Raw genomic sequence first — 17,563 nt, forward strand, 5'->3', positions numbered from 1 at the left:
ATTCTTCATCAAAACAGGAAGCCCTGGATATTGTTCATGTTAAAAAGGAAGACCAAGAAAGCATATTTGCAATGCTGGCTGCAGTACTCTGGTTAGGGAATGTCTCCTTTACTGTGATTGATGCTGAGGATCATGTTGAACCAGTGGTGGATGAAGGTTAGGTTATTTAGAGAAGATTATGCGAATAATTATTTTGCAAATGTGTGGTGAAGAAGGTTGAGGTTCTGATCATTATAGTCATGCCATAATAATAACTAGAAAAATACATTTATCTGTTCCATAATAGTCTGTTTTACAATTATACTAATAGGTAGCTTACTATTGGTTCAGAATATAATTTCATAGAAGCTAGATGTGTTGTATGCATATGCGTGCGTGTGCGTGTACATGTGCTTGAACGTCATATGTCCTATTCTTAGGTCTAATCAATGTTGCTGCATTGATTGGGTGCAATGTTGAGGAACTAAAGCGCACGTTATCTACTCGAGAAATGAAAGTTGGGAGAAGGAATGATACAATTGTTCAAAAGCTTACCCTAGCCCAGGTTAGTCAGTTTTATGAAATTGATCACTTAAATAATTAGAAAAGAGCTTCCGTGATCTATCTAAATATAAAAATCTCATAAATTATATAATTTTGTATTCCACTTAATATTTCAGGCCATTGATACACGAGATGCGTTGGCAAAATCAATTTATTCTTGTTTGTTTGATTGGCTAGTGGAACAAATCAATAAATCACTGGCAGTAGGCAAAAGACGCACAGGAAGGTTCATTAGTATCCTTGATATTTATGGTTTTGAATCATTTAAGGTGTGTGCTTGTAACTATACATTTTTTTTTTTTACTTTTAAATATATATATTTTTTAATAATTGTGATTATCTTTTTATCTTTTTGTTTAGAGGAACGGTTTTGAGCAGTTCTGTATCAATTATGCCAACGAAAGATTGCAACAACATTTTAATCGCCACTTATTCAAATTGGAGCAAGAGGTACTGTTTTCTCATCTGTTATATTGCCATTCATAAATATTATATATTCTGACTTATGCCATTGTTTACATTTCATTTGTTCTTCAAGCTTGAACTAGACTTCAATATATAGTATGTACCTTTATCTTGACATGGTCTTCTGCCTTGACCTGAGTGTAATGAACTTATGCTAATGCTTGCAAAGCACATCTTTTGACATTCCCAACATTTGAATTTAAAAGCTAAAGTAAATAGGATGAGTTATTAGATAGCTATGAAATATTTCATCTAATATTGTGGCTGATCATTTCTCTTCCTCTCTCTCTCTTATATACATATATTTATTAATGATAGGGTAGTGCACTCCATTTTCCCTGGAAATAGTAAATTAGTGGAGGCATGTAAGATGACGTTTAAGGCATTATTATTTTAAGTGCCCCTAGCTAATGGATTAATTGTGAAGGTTCTCTTGTATCTTTCCAAATGATGTCTTTTGTCCTATAAGAAGTACTATCCCTGTCTCAAGTATTTTGTCAAATCATGCCCCCCTGTACTATAAGAATACTCTCTGTGTCCAGGCCAACAGCTTGAACTCTAAATCAAAATTTTAGATAATTCTATGACGCTAATCCTGACTAACCTAACCTAGGGCTATCCTGAAATAATATAATGGGAGATAATCCTAGTGGATCTAATTCTAATATAACAGCCTTGCCATCAAGGCAGGTGGTGGTGTATTGCAAGGTGCAATAGTGGTGGTGGTTTGCTACTGAAACTGGTAGCGGTTGTGACAATTCAACAATAATGGTATTTTGTTTTTGGCAGTGGGTTGAAGTTCTTGTTTCCATGGTGATTAGTTGGCGAGGTATCAGGCATTGGGTGCCCTCAGTTGGCATTTTGACACAGTTGCAGTGACAGTGGTGTCTTGGGCAACTTTTTGTTGTGTCCATGATGGAATTTTATGGCTGCGCACAAGACATGATTAGATGAATTTTTGGCTGTCTTGAAAAGCTGATATAGAAAAAAATCCTTGCCCAGTCCTAGTCCTATTTTGACAATTTTCTGTCTTTCGCTGTTCTGTCCCAATAGTTGTCCTTGTTATCTCCCAGGCAGCCTGTCCATCTAAGAAATTCGGGAATTTTTATAACTTTTTTGTTTTGAATGAGAAATCTATTTCAAATTTCCATAATATTACTATAATAGCAAAATCTTATTATAGTAACAATGACTAATTTCAATTTTCTTTAAATAATGCAATCATAAAACAAACAAGAGTGATTCAGAAGTACTATCATCTATCTTTTGTACAGTAATTTTTAAAAGAAAAAGGAAGAATTATGAAGGATAAAAAATTGAATTGAAAGAACATGGTATATGATACTATGGATGGTGTTAAAATATTTTGCGGAAACTCTTAAGCTTGCATTCTTGATAATCAAAATAAGGGGCCTATATATAGGCAACCTAAAACAAACTCGATAGACTCAAATCTAAATAATGTAATCTAATGAATATGACCAAATTTAAATCTAAATCTAACAAATCTAAAACTAAATATCTAAAATATGTCAACAACATTATAAGTCAGCTATTATTTGACACTCCCCCTCAAGCTGAGGAATAGATGTCTTCCATTCCCAGCTTGGATACAAGATCATGGAAACTCGAACTGTTCAGCCCCTTTGTTAGAACATCGGCTAATTGTCTCTCTGATGAAACATAGGACATACATACTAACCCTTCCTCCAATTTTTCTTTAATGAAATGTCTATGAATTTCAATATGCTTTGTTCTATCATGTTGTATAGGATTATGAGCTATATTAATAGCCGACTTATTGTCACAGTAAAGCTTCATAGGACCCTCCCATTTGACTCTCAAATCATCCAAAATGATCCTCATCCAAAGTAATTCGCATAATCCTTGAGCAATTGCCCTAAATTCTGATTCTGCTGATGACCTTGCCACTACATTCTGCTTCTTGCTCCTCCATGTCACTAGGTTACCTCCAAGAAAAGTACAATACCCTGCAGTTGATCTTCTATCCACTAGGGAGCCAACATAGTCAGCATCGGTGTAGGCTTCCAAAGTAAGAGTGTCATTCCTTTTGAACAAGATTCCTTTCCCTGGATTGCCTTTCAAGTAGTGCAGTACCCTGTAAGCAGCTTGAAGATGAAGTTCTCTTGGATCATGCATGAATTGGCTGATCAAACTTACAGAATATGCTATGTCTGGTCGAGTGTGAGCAAGGTATATAAGTCTGCCAACCAACCTCTGGTACATTCTTTTATCCACAGTTGGTTCTTCTTTAGCTTCTCCCAATTTATAGTTTGGATCTATTGGAGTAGAAATTGGCTTACACCCAATCTTCCCTGTTTCTGCCAATAAATCAAGCACGTACTTTTGTTGAGATATGAAGATCCCTTGTCTAGAATATGCCACCTCAATACCAAGGAAATACTTCAATTTCCCTAGTTTTTTTATTTCAAATTCTTTCATTAGTCTCAGCTTTAATTCATGCTTCTCTTTCTCATCATTTCCAGTCATTATGATGTCGTCCACATAGACTAAAAGAGCAGTCACTCTCCCTACAGCTGAATGCTTAATGAAAAGCGTGTGGTCACCTTGGCTTTGTTTGTACCCAAATTCTTTCATGACTTTTGCAAATCTGCCAAACCATGCTCTAGGAGATTGTTTTAACCCATAAAGGGCTTTTTTTCAGTTTGCACACCTTGTTACCAGTGTCCCCTTCAAATCCTGGTGGAATGTTCATGTTTATTTCCTCATTTAAGTCACCATGGAGGAATGCGTTCTTAACATCATATTGTAGCATTTGCCAATTAAAGTGAGCAGCCAATGATAACAAAATTCTTACTATGTTCATTTTTGCAACTGGAGCAAATGTTTCTTGATAATCCACCCCATAAGTTTGAGTGTATCCTTTGGCTACTAACCTTGCTTTATATCTTTCAAAGGATCCATCAGCCTTGTATTTCAATGTAAAAATCCATTTGCAATCAACAATGTTTTTTCCCTTTGGTTTATCAACGATCTCCTATGTTTTATTCTTCTCTAATGCATTCATCTCTTCTCTCATAGCATCTCTCCATTCCCTTTTTGTCAATGCCTCAGACACATTATGAAGGATGGCAATGGTGTTCAAATTCATAATGAATCCCTTTTGGGCTGGCGATAGACGCTTAAAAGAGACATAGTGAGATATAAAATAGAGTGGTCGTTTAGTGCATTCTCTGGTTTCTTTTCTAACAGCAATGTGAAGATCCAGAACAATAGTTGAATCAGTGGACTGTTCAACAGATTGTGTGTGTAAATGTAAAGGTGGATCTGATCTTACCGTGATTTCTTTCTCAGAATTTGGATTGGATTCTTGGACTTGTGTCAGTTCAGGAACGGTCTTTCTCCTTGAATACGCCTGAGGAAACTTTGGAAAATTGTGAGTGATGCTGGTTGGAGAAAGAGATGATATGGGTTCAGTGACAGGATCGGGTGACTCGGATGTGACTGGTTTAGAGGACTTAGGTTCAACCGGAACATGAGGAGGGTTTTGTTATGAGTGACTGAGGGGTGGCACATGCGGAAGGTCAAGGGTTTTAAGTGGTTAAAAAAACTCACAAGTACTATCTTCCATCATTGAAATCTCCCCCTGAAGAGAGGACTTGAAAAAAGGTCTATTTTATGTGAAAGTGACATCCGCAGAAATGTAAAATTGTTTGGTCAAGGGGTTGTAACATTTGTATCCCTTTTGAGTTGATGAGTAACCGAGGAAAACACATTTGATGGTTCTAGGGTCTAGCTTCCCCCTATGTTGTTTGTGGACATGAACAAAGGCGGTACACCCAAATACCCTAGGAGTGAGGCAATTTGAGGTTCTGAAGTGAGGGTAAAAGCTATGATGGGCCTCTATGGGGCTTTTGTTTTTTAACACATGGGAGGGAAGTCTATTTATCATATATGTGGCAGTAAGAACGGCTTCTCCCCAATAGGACTTAGGAACATTCCCTTGAAACAGTAAGGCTCGGGTGGTGTTGAGTAAATGCCTATTCTTTCTTTCAGCTACCCCATTTTGTTGGGGTGTCTCTACACATGATGAATCATGGACAATCCCCTGTGATTGAAAGTAAAGTGACAGAATCTGATTGAAATAATCTCTAGCATTGTCTGTCCTAAAGCTTTTTATTTTGACCCCAAATTGATTTTGAACCATTCAATGAAAATTAGGTATAATAGTGCTAACATCAGATTTTTGTTTAAGAAGAAAGAGCCATGTGACCCGAGTGTAATCATCAATTAAGGACACAAACCAACGAGCCTCAGAAACATTAGGTATAGTGGAAGACCCCATATGTCACTATGAATCACTTGAAAAGGATGAGAACTTCTCTTATTGCTAATAGGAAAAGATGCACAGATATGTTTTGCCAATTCACAGATGTCACAATGAAATTCAGAAATATCTAATCCTTGGAACAAATGAGGAAACATTATTTTTAAAATCCTAAAAGAAGGATGACCCAGACGTAGGTGATATAGCCAAATGGCATCTTTATTCGAGGAACTAAGGAAAGAAGAAGGCAAGTTACTCTTAGGTTTTTTAGATGGTTCAAGGTGGTAAAGACCGTTCCTTTCCTTAGCAAGTCCAATCCTCCTCCCCGAGTCCTGGTCCTGAAAAACACAATAAAAGAGCAAAAAACAGTATAGCATTTAAGATCATGAGTCAACTTTTGAATGAAAATAAGGCTTGTTGACAGTTTGGGTACATGGAGGACATTTTTAAGGATAAGGCTAGGTGTGATATGTATATCTCCAATCCCTGCAACAGTGGCTAAGGAACCATTGGCCACAACAATTTTTCTATTACTTAGACATAGGGTATAGGTGTGGAAGAGTTGAGATGTGGGGGTCACACCGGAGTCCATGATCCAAGAGTTGGTACATAATTTGTCTAAGACATTCGTGCACACAGATTTACCTGAAAGAGCCATTGAACATGTTCCAAAAGGCTTCTCAAGATTCCCCAACAATCTTCTCAATCACTCAATTTCTTCACTATTGAACCCCCCTAATGCTGGATTTTCCTCAATATTGGGCTGCTCTGCCATATGCGCTTGAGGCCTTTGCTGCTGCCTCCCACGGTAGCCCCACTCTCGGCTTGGAGGTTTGCCATTCAGCTTCCAACACTTCTCCCTTGTATGCCTGGGTTTCTTGCAATAAGTACACCAAAGATTGTCTTTATTTTCTTTCCCTTGGTTATCTCTACCAAATGTTTAGGCATATCATTCTTTCCCTTGGAGATGGTTTCACACATGACTTAGTGAAGAATAAAAAGTCACAACAATTAAGGCCAGAACAAAACACAACGATGAAGGCTGCTTGAAGAAGACTACAAAAACCTAGAAAAATTCCTTGAGCTCTGATACCATGTTAAAATATTTTGCGGAAACTCTAAAGCTTGCATTCTTGATAATCAAAATAAGGGGCCTATATATAGGCAACCTAAAACAAACTCGATAGACTCAAATTTAAATAATGTAATATAATGGATATGACCAAATCTAAATCTAAATCTAACAAATCTAAAACTAAATATCTAAAATATCTCAACAACATTATAACTCAGCTTTTTTTTGACAGATGGAAAAAATAATAACAATTACTTCAGATTATTTATATTTTTAGACGATCTTATCCTAGCCCTATCCTGATTCTCTATTAGTCCCGTACTAGCATTGACCCGTGTATTTTGGGATGTCCTTGTTTCCAATAAAAACATACCCATTTTCCATATAAAATATTACATTCGACAACCATTTTATCTAAAAAAAACAACAAAAGCTAAACTATGAACTATTTCAGTAATACTTCATTACTACTTGGAAAAATGTTTTTTTTTTTCAAACAAACAAACTACAATTGTGAGATATAATCCATGACTGAATGATCACAACTTTATTCACCCTTCGATTAAAAAATAGCAGAAAGTGAACATTGTTTCCACATTAGAAAAGGATATAGAGCACTCTGTATTTCATTTACTCTGCTGCCTTAGCATAGAGGAAATGCTTAAGAGGATTGTTTTAGGCACCCTTTGACAAAGTACATCAGCCTTAACATTGATAGGTAGACCATCAAATTGCAAATATAACTATACTAAACTACAACTGTAATACTCTGAGTTTCAAAATTTTGAAGATACATAGATTCCCAAATTTGACACTGTTTAGTTTTTTAAAATATTTTGAAAAATTAGTATGGTTATGTCGATTACCTGTATGGTTGCCTTTAACATCAGGTTAGGGAGCTGAAGCCACCACTTGACCTGATGGGGCAATGATAATCTGCCTTGGGCCAACTAGAGTGTCACAACTACCAACTATGCATCGCTTCCCCACACAATGAGACATATCTTTTAATTGTTCACGTTATTGATAATCTGGAAGGGCATTCTTAAAATTTTTTGATATGTGCCGCATGTTTTGTTTCTTGATTGTATCTGGGAAATGAATGAAATTATGCAAGCTTATATATAGAGTTAAAATATGGAACTTTTTCCAGGAATACATTCCAGGAAGGGCATTCTTAAAATTTGTTGATATGTGCCGCATGTTTTGTTTCTTGATTGTATCTGGGAAATGAATGACATTATGCAAGCTTACATCTCCATAGAGTTTAAGTATGAAACCCTTTCCAGGAATACATTCAAGATGGTATTGACTGGACAAAAGTTGACTTTGAAGATAACCAAGATTGTCTGAATCTCTTTGAGAAGGTACAAACTTTGACTTTGATGTCATTTCAAGCACCCAATTATCTTTCTGTGCTTTTACTGAATAAGTTGCTAAATATTTAGCATCCAATCCACTCTTTCATTATCATTGAGGTTGTATTAATTGTGCCTTGAGGATTTGATTTTACATTTCTTTGAATGTGTCTGTATTGTTCTATTTATGTTACTTTGAGAACAAAATGTTAATTGTATATCTATAAATATTTCCGAGTTCCGACTATTTTTTTATCATGTTAAGGATTGTTCATCTTGTGACGCTTGTTTCCAAAATTGCCCTTCTCTAATAAGCTTCATCTGTTCTGTTCTTTTTTTTTTTTTTTTTTTTTAACCTAAACAAAAGATTGCATCAGTTGCACACATATTTTACAGAAGTTGCTCTCTCTCTCCCCCTTGCTTCAACTATGCATAAATTGTTTATTTAAAGTATATGGTTAATTTGTTTGCATTGCATGCTTATTGGTTCTGTAATGAGAACGTCCCTGATGAGTACCTACAATTAGTTTGAATCTTCATGGATTAATAATTTATTTATTTATTATTATTATTATTATTATTATTATTTTGTTTTTAAACAATAGATATATTAGAAAGTTTGGACAAACTTGATGACAATTACATAATAGACCCGGAATGCGTTTGCTTTTCATTGTCCGTAATGGTAGTCTTGACTTAATGTATGATGTAATCATTTATCTTGCCATTTGATTCAAACACAGTTATTTTTGTTTTGTGAAGAAACCATTAGGTTTACAATCCTTGCTAGATGAGGAGTCAACCTTTCCAAATGGCACGGATTTGAGCTTTGCCAATAAGCTTATGCAACATCTATATTCTAATCCCTGTTTCCGAGGGGAAAGGAGGGAAGCTTTCACTGTACGCCATTATGCTGGAGAGGTATTCGCTTCTTTAGCTGACTAAATACTTGAAATATTAAGTTCTGCTTTTGCCACCAGCCCCTGCCTCTCCATTAACCTAAGGAGAGTTAAAGAAATCTCAAGAAATCACTATCTTTGAAGAATATAAACTTCTTGATAACTCTTGCGATTTATATCAACTGCACCAATCGAATGTTAACTCTTGTTTAATTCTAAAATCTTCTCATTAATATGTAGTTAATCTGTCCTGGTATTATCTTAAAAGCAACACCATGATTTATGATTTGTTACTTTGTTATTTGCTTCAGTTCCAGTTGATATGATTTCATTTCAAACATTTTTCTTCTTCGAGTCTTTATAACGTTGTAACTGTTTCCAGGTTACTTATGATACTACTGGTTTTCTTGAGAAGAATCGAGATTTACTTTATTTGGATTCCATTAAGCTTCTTTCATCTTGCACATGCCACCTGCCACGGTCTTTTGCATCCACTATGCTTACACAACCTGGGAAGCCTGTAGTTGGCGCATTGTATAAATCTGGAGGGGCAGAATCACAAAAATTAAGTGTCATGACAAAATTCAAGGTGAGTGCATTTTAGCGACTAGTTTTATTCGAATGTGTGCTGGATGAATATAAGATATGTTGTGGAATGTTGCCATGGCCTGAGATGTCAGCAGGAATTGCTGTGACAAGGTATGCCATAGTGGCACAATAGATGCTACTCTGTGCGTCCTTTTAGAGGCTTGTCTTCATTTTTTTTTTCCTATTATTTAAATGCTAACGAATGCCCTAAACACATTCATATATACCTAAGTTCTGCCTCATTCCTCCTAATATTGAGTTTTCTGGAGCTACGGAAAGTTGATCTAGGATAACTATTAGCCTCTGGACATGGTCTTTAGTTGCAGCTTTCTTTCTCATCTTTGGGTTGAATGTATTGATGTTTGCTTTGAATTTTTGAAAGCATATACATGTTATTAATGTTGATCTAAATGTATTGTTAGATATTAGATAGAGTTAACTAGTACTCGATATCAATTAGTGTCTATTCATTTTGTCTTCCACATCCCATGTGTCTTCGTCATCTCTTTATCTCACCTTCTATTATCTATATATATACATGTAATAGTAATGCAAATAATCAATTCAGCTGGAATACAATTCATTCTCTCCCAAATTTCTACATGGTATCAAACAGATGACTATGTTTCAACTAGAGTACCTAAGGGATATAATTTTTTAAATCAGTCCGTCCCCATTGTCTCAATCAAGAAATTGACCACACACTCTGGCCTAGAGAGCTTCGGTGTCCATTCTGATGTTGCTGGTGTCACTGAAATGCTACTCATGTTCTGGACGTCACTGTTAACTCTAACCAAATGTTAATTGGTTGCCTCATTCTTCCATTCTAAGTTCAAATTTGGTGTACTTTTACAACTCAATTGATTAATATCTTCACTATTTAATCTCCATTCCTCCCATTTCTTCAAATCCCTGTTACTTCTCTTCCTGTACAAGGATGTTGACGCATGGCTTTTGTTAACAGTTCTGGATTAGGACAATTTTATCTGGTCATAAACCTATCTTTTGCCATGGGTTCCGATGATCAAAGAAATGCTTCCTAAGAAACAAAATAAAGGATAAGAAAAATCAAACGATATCTATCGTTTGCTTAAGAACAATCAAGCGGTACCAACCGTTTGTCTAATGCCTGACGACTACTTTATTTCGAAAATTCCAAAATGAAAGTCTCAAACCTTAGGTACTCCTTAAATACAATGCCTAAACCCTACATACTAAAAATAAAATAAGTCCATCCAATAACTAAAGGGCAAGGGCAACTCAAAATATAATATATTAATAGAAAAACAAGTAAAATATAAACCCGTGAATAACAGGCCTAAGTCCATCCCCGTTGTCAATACACAAGCATCTGCCGAGACTAGCTTTCTCTTAAATTTTAACTTCATACTCTTTTTTGATTTTTCTTTCTATCACTTCCTCACAGCCATCGACTCAACAGCCACAACAATGTCACTCCCACCCCAGGAGATTACACAAAGTCAAATTATTCAATGTAATCAATCTAACCAAACAATTTGTCATTTTTCTGTCTCCTTAGGCCAACCTTGGATATTAGAGTGTGTTTGGTACGGGGAGTTGACAGCAGTTTGTTTGAATAAGAGAAATTGAAGTTAGAGAAATAAGTTATTTTCATTTTTCTGATTTTATTTGTCTCCCCTATCCAGAGAAATGAATATTAAGTATTATTTTTTAAAAATTTTTATCCTTTTTTGTACTATTTAATTTTAAAATTATATTATTCAAATTTTACAAAATCACATTAAATTTATTATTCAAGTTTTCAATTTTTATGGTTTTTTAAAACATAGTACTAAAATATAAACTTACAAAATATTGTATATAATTTATAATTTTTTTTTAAATCACCAAAAATATTTATTCATGAATTCTCACTCGTTAAGTCTCTCTTTTGTCCGATTAATCATTTATTTTTGTTTGATCAATTCAGATAGCTGTATTTTTTTTTTTACATTTCTCAACTGAATTTTTTATTTTACCATAACCAATGCCCAATACCACCCAGTCCACTTCACCATCGAACCGGGCTCTGATACCACTGTTGGGACTGGGCCAACTCTCCACTGGTATGAAGCCTTTTGGAGGAAGTCCCAAAACAAATCTGTGCGGGTTCAACTCAAAGTGAACAGTATCATACTACTGTTAAGTTGGTCCAGTCCGAACACCTTTCATTTGCCCCATTGTCATAATAGTCGTCTTACAATTGGTAATGGATCATCCACTTCCATTCAAGGAGTGGTGATTTCCTCATTTCTTCTTCTCTCATCCTTCCATCAATGTTATTTGTCCCTAAATTTTGATTCAATCTCATATATGTGAATAAACTAAGGTGTCAACTAAATTGTTGTGTCCTTCGTACTTGGATTTTTGTCCAAATTTTGAAGACTCAAACGATGATTAGAGTAGGCCATAAGTCAAATGGAATGTTTAACTTAGGTAATTTACAATTCTCATGTGTTCATTTTCCTTTTTCTCTCTCTTCTTGTTGAGCATTGTGGTCGTAGTTACTCACTACTCAATAATCTTAAGATGATGTTGTCATGTTGCACATTCCAAGTCAAGTCTCTACCTTGAATTAACAATTGTATCAAACTTGCAAGCATCATTATACTTCTCTCTCCAGAAACCCATAAAAGGGATGCCAAACCATTTATGCATGTCACACACACATTTGGGGGTCCAATTGCTTTAAGTTTAAGTTGGAGTTTCAATACTTTCTTCATTGTGTTGTTGATTTCTCTTAGATAGCCTAACTATATTATATGAGGTCGGGCAATCTTAAGGTTTATGTTAGACGAGGCAAGAAATACTAAGTTCACTTATTGTTGATTGTGGCACAAAGTTGATGACTCTAGAATGGGCTTTTGTTTTATTTTTTTTAATTTATTTTTTAGTCCTTTATTTATTTAATGTTTCTTTGTGTCAATAATGTAAATGAGCCCATATATATAAGGGTATATCTAATACTCTATAATCTATCAATTGGTCCGACTTTCCGAATCACTTTCTAATGGAATAATGCCTACCACCATCCGAGTAGAACGTTTAGATGACTTGGAAGAATGGCTGGAATTTTGATGGAAGAGAGGACTCAAATCCGTCGTGAAATCACAAAGAAATTTGAAACCTATGGAGAGCAAACTGTTGTATTGATGACTCAACCGCGACTATAGAATCTATGGCCCCAACACCAACATTGCACCACATCTCTATTTAACTAAAGGTGCGGGCGACAAAGAAGCGGGTATGCTCTTTTGCTTCCTGATATAAAGTTACTGCCTTTTGATGGCTCATAACCAATAAGCTATAGTTTGACCTTCATCAAGTGAGTGGAGAACTTAAGGTAGCCATGGCACGGATCTCCATGGAAGACGTAGCCTTACATTGGTCTAGATAGCATTGTATTCACCATCCTGAGGCTACTTGGTTGAAATTTTCCCAAGCCCTAACAACTTGATTTGATGATTGATTTGTGGGAAGCCTTTATGAGCATGTTTGGCCAAAATTCAGAAACATAAATCACTTGATCGGTGCATCAATGTATTTATGTAGCTAGCAATGCAAGTTCCAAGACCATCTGATGAGCATTATGGGAGTTACTTTATAGGAGGTTACAACAGGATGTCGGGAATGTTTTAGAACAATGGAACCTAATAACTTGGATACTACAATCTAGGTAAGCTGTAGCATCGAGTGGAAGTTCAACGTGTCAGCTTGACGTCCAAATTTACTGGATCATCGAGAGGAGTGAGCTTTCAATCTTGGGGTAAGGCGCAGATGGCGGCGCGAGGAAGTTTAGCAAGCTATGGAAGTGAAGTTGACAAGTTAGGAATGGGAAATAATGTTGCAGGTAGCCATGCCGTTACCTCAGAGCTATCATCGCAGCGAGCTCCTTTTTGGATGCTAAGCCGTGTAGAATACCAAGAGTGTCAATCAAAGAAGCTTTGCTACCATTGCAAAGAACTTGTATGCACTTGCATAAGTGCTTTAAGTAAATCTTTTCAGGCGTGCATGGTGGATCCAGATACCGATTGAGTGGCCAAATTCAAAGAGATACATAAGCTTAAAGGTTGAGAAGAAGACAAGGAAGAGATACGTGGACTTGAATAACTAGAGCATGTCGAAGATAGGCAAGTGGAACTTCTCCTATTTGCGATGGTGGGTTTTACCGGCCTGCAGATACAACTCTGCTTAACGCTAGGTGGTCGAGAAGTTACCATTTTTATTGATCGTTGTTTCAGTTACGATTTGTTTGGTCTGCCTTAGTATGAGAGTTTAGGGCTAACGTGGGACTAACTGGAGCTTTCAACTTGGTACTAACTCGAGCTTTCAATGTGGTACTCGAGAATGGTTAGAGGCTTAGCAATGATGGGTTTTTTTGTGGGTTAATCCTTGATCTAAGAACATAAATGGTGAAGATAGATTACTATATGTTTCCCCTAAAAGGCGTTAGATTTACTTTAGGGGTGGCATGGCTTTGCACCTCGGAGAAAGAAACTTAGCTACTTGTCCAAAGCTACGAAGCCTGATACCGTATAATTTTATTAATCTTAACTCTAAGGAGTACAATGTAGAATATATATCTACAACATACATGGGCTTATACTAATCCTACTAATGGGTTAGCTATTAAATTACTAATGGGCCCAACTAAACACTAAACACATATCATAAAAGATTTTCTTACATTTCCTTTTAAGTTCGAGCATATAGATCATATGTTCCAAGCTTACAAATAAACTCAGTTCGAGATCCTCAGAGAGCCTTCGCTAGGATGTCAACAAGTGGGTCACTTGATGAAACACGATCAGGGACTGTACACTTCAATAATACCTTCTCTCAAACAAAATGAAAATCAATTTCAATGTGTTTCGTCCATTCATGAAATACTGGATTAGAGGCAATATGGAGCACAACTTGATTATCCCACAACGGCAACTTCAATACTTAACAAAACTTAAGCTCATGGAATGTTTGCTTAATCCATGTCAGTTCGCAAGTAGTTGAGACCATGGCGCGATACTCCTCTTTAGCGCTAGACCGAACAACGACATTTTGTTTCCTACTTTTCCACGACCCAAGTTTACCTCCAACAAAGACACTATAGGTAGATAGTCTATCAGTTGGAGATCCTGCCCAATCAACATGTGAATATCCAATAATCTCAGTATAATTATGATTGGTATACAACGATATTTTCTTTGTGAACTTTTAACTGCATCCCAATGAAATGGAGATTAAAGAAATTGACTCACAACGCTAACTAGGAATGAGATATTGAGTCGAGTGATCGTTAAGTAATTAAGCTTACCAACCAATCTTCTATAGCGTCTAGGTTTAGTTAAGGCCTCCCTTGTCCTAGAAGAAGCTTTAAATTAAGATCCATCGGAGAATCCACTGGCTTACAATCAATCATACCTGTCTTAGATAATATATCTAGAACATACTTTTATTCTCACAATAAAATACCTCTCCTACATTGAGCCACCACCTCAGTTCTCAAAAAATATTTAAGCGGTCCCAAGTCTTTTGTTTGAATTGTGTAAATGTTGCTTCAACTTTGCTAATTTCATTTAGATCGCCGCCAATAATGACAATATCATCTACATAAACAACCAAGTATATGTACTTCCCATCCAATGCATTTGTAGAAAACTGTATGATCTAAGTCACTCTGTATCATCTCAAACTCTTGTATGACATGGCTGAAACTCCCAAACCAAGCTCGGGGTGATTGTTTTAACCCATAGATAGAGAACTACAAAGCCAACACACAAGAGTGGACTCCCCTCCCCCTGAGCAACAAATTCTAAGTTCTATTAGCTTGCAGAGCACTCATCTCATCCACCATAGCCTGACGCCGCCTTGGATAAGCCAACGCCACACGTAATGTAGTAGGAATTGACATAGATTCTAAGATAGACACTATAGCACAATATGAAGGAGACAAATGATGATAACTGAGAAAGTGGTAAACGGGATAAGGATTATGTGTAGAAAGATTACCTTAACACAGAACCATAGGAACAAAAACATCAGGGGGTACCGAATGTAAGTTGTGAGTTAGGTTAGGAAAGTTGAATTGAGTTTTTATTTATGCGTGGTACTTTTTAAAACTAGATAACAACTCAGACTGGTGTTTCATCAAATAAAGCCAAGTAAATCAAGAATAATCATCAATAAATGTAACAAAGTATTGAAACCCAACAATAGAAGGTGTATGACAAGGCCCCCAAATATCTGAAAGAACTAAAGCAAAAGGCTCAGACGCTCTATTATTGATTTAGGAACGCTCACAAGAGACTGTTTCCTAAGCTCACATAACTCACAATGCAAAGATGACAACTGTGACAAATGTGGGACCGGTAGACGAAGTTTGGACAATCTGGGATCACCTAACCACTGATGAAGCAACTTTGGAGAAGTAGTGGCAATAGTAGTGAGAGGATCTGGGGAAGCTGGACTAGAAAGAATGGTAAGGTGATAAAACCCATGTGACTCACATCCAGTACCAATCGTCTATCCCGTACTACGGTCCTGGATAGTAAAAGAATCACCCTTGAATATGACAGAACAATTCAAAGACTTACTAACGGACATAATGCTAAAAGGGCACTTAGGAATATAAAGAACAAAATCAAGAGATAAACGTGGCAAAGGATGAGCTGTACCAATGGCTTGGGTAGACACTTTAGTACTATTCGCTAATGTAATAGAAGGTAAAAATGAGAGTTTTTAGAGATAAAGAATAAACATAGATTACTAGACACATGATCAGAAGCACCGGAGTCAAGAACCGAAAGACGAAGAGGACTGAGAATACCAATGATAGACATGGATTCACTTGATTAAGCTTGAAACTGAAGATATTCTTCATAATTTGCGCCGGTCAAAGTAATATAGTCGGACGCACTAGCAACATTGGTATGTGATTGACGACGATTCAGCTTAAGCATTTTTCTTTAGTGTAATCCAAATGATGACGATAACTGCAGTGAGGCTGATTTCATGATTCATTCCACTATTTGCTCCACGGGATGTCCTCGACATGGGTTTAGGAGAGAGGGATGGTTCAGACACAAGCACAGATTGATCATGAGATGCCATGGATTCTGAAGCTGTGGGAGACACTCGAAGCAATCTAGAGAAGACATCATTAAATGTAGGAACAATAGATCTTGAAAGAATTTAGTCCTGAACAAAACTCATTTATGGACTGAGTCCAATGAGTGCACAAACCATATAAAAGGTGCTGCTCTGTTCAAGATCTTTAGGAGCATTAGTTGTAAGTGGCAAGATTATACTCTGCCTGAATGAATGCTAACCTCCCCAAGTACTCAGACATTGTAAGACCTTGTTGTTTGAGGTCTACAAGGGAATAAACAACCAAATACAACTGTATTAAAGTCGTTGGTGAACAAAAGTGCATCTTGTTTCCACAACTCATAGCAGCTGGTGAAATTTGTGAAAATCGGATGCAGGAACACATCAATAGATTGCCAGAGTAGGTGAGTAGAAGTGCATCTGCCCTCTCCCGTGTATCTTTCTTGTCATCAGGAATGCTCTCAACTTCCGTGATAAGATCTTCCGAAAATCCCTGTCCAATACATCACATGTGTACAACTTTTGACCAAAGGCCATAATTGGATCCACCAAGTTGGTTAACCGTAGTTATTGTAGGAGTAGCGAACAAAGTGCCGAAAAAAGAGCTTGAACTAGCCATTTTTGGAGTGAAGGAAGCCCTATAAACACCCCCAGATTAATTTCACAAACAGCAAACAAATAGGACAAAAAAGAGACTGCCGATTAGAGTCAGAGGTTGATAAGGGCGAGAAGAAAGTGAAACAAGCAAGACCCCAAAAGATAACAAACCAGCGTCAATTCTCAAAACCGGTGGAGAGCTGAGAGAGGATCCGAGCGCGACGGTGATTGAAAACCCCAAGTTCTGATCGATTTTAAGGTCAATCGTGAGGACGAGCCATGGAGACTATGATGAAATCGTGGAGAAGGGTTAGGGGCTCTGATTCCATGATAGCGCATAATTTTATTAATCTTTTGTCAGTCTTAGCTCTAAGGAGTACAAGGTAGACTATATACAACATACACGGGCCTATACTAATCCTACTAATGGGCTGGCATATTTATGGCATCACCTTGAACAACCTATGGGGACGTTGTAATAAAAAATTACCAATATCTAAAAAAATCACTAGGACAAAATCTATTATATAAATATCATTGTCATCTCCTATTAAAAATGCATATGGGAAAGGTCATAAGATCAAAGGTTACTTTAGGTTACTAT

At 36.5% G+C, this 17,563-nt stretch overlaps 1 protein-coding gene across 1 annotated transcript in view; it reads left to right on the forward strand.

Annotated features, from left to right (window-relative positions):
• The window catches only part of LOC127241302 (myosin-1-like), a 33,477-nt gene that overhangs the window by 6,095 nt on the left and 9,819 nt on the right, over positions 1-17,563 (forward strand). The window contains exons 12-18 of the mRNA XM_051260272.1: positions 18-156; positions 420-544; positions 660-812; positions 904-993; positions 7,682-7,759; positions 8,513-8,671; positions 9,032-9,238. Coding sequence (XP_051116229.1) covers positions 18-156; positions 420-544; positions 660-812; positions 904-993; positions 7,682-7,759; positions 8,513-8,671; positions 9,032-9,238 — 951 coding nt within the window. The remainder of the gene's footprint in view (positions 1-17; positions 157-419; positions 545-659; positions 813-903; positions 994-7,681; positions 7,760-8,512; positions 8,672-9,031; positions 9,239-17,563) is intronic.

The sequence above is a fragment of the Andrographis paniculata genome, unplaced genomic scaffold (genome assembly GCF_009805555.1).
Source record: "Andrographis paniculata isolate CXL003 unplaced genomic scaffold, ASM980555v1 Contig82END, whole genome shotgun sequence".
Classification (NCBI taxonomy): domain Eukaryota; kingdom Viridiplantae; phylum Streptophyta; class Magnoliopsida; order Lamiales; family Acanthaceae; genus Andrographis; species Andrographis paniculata.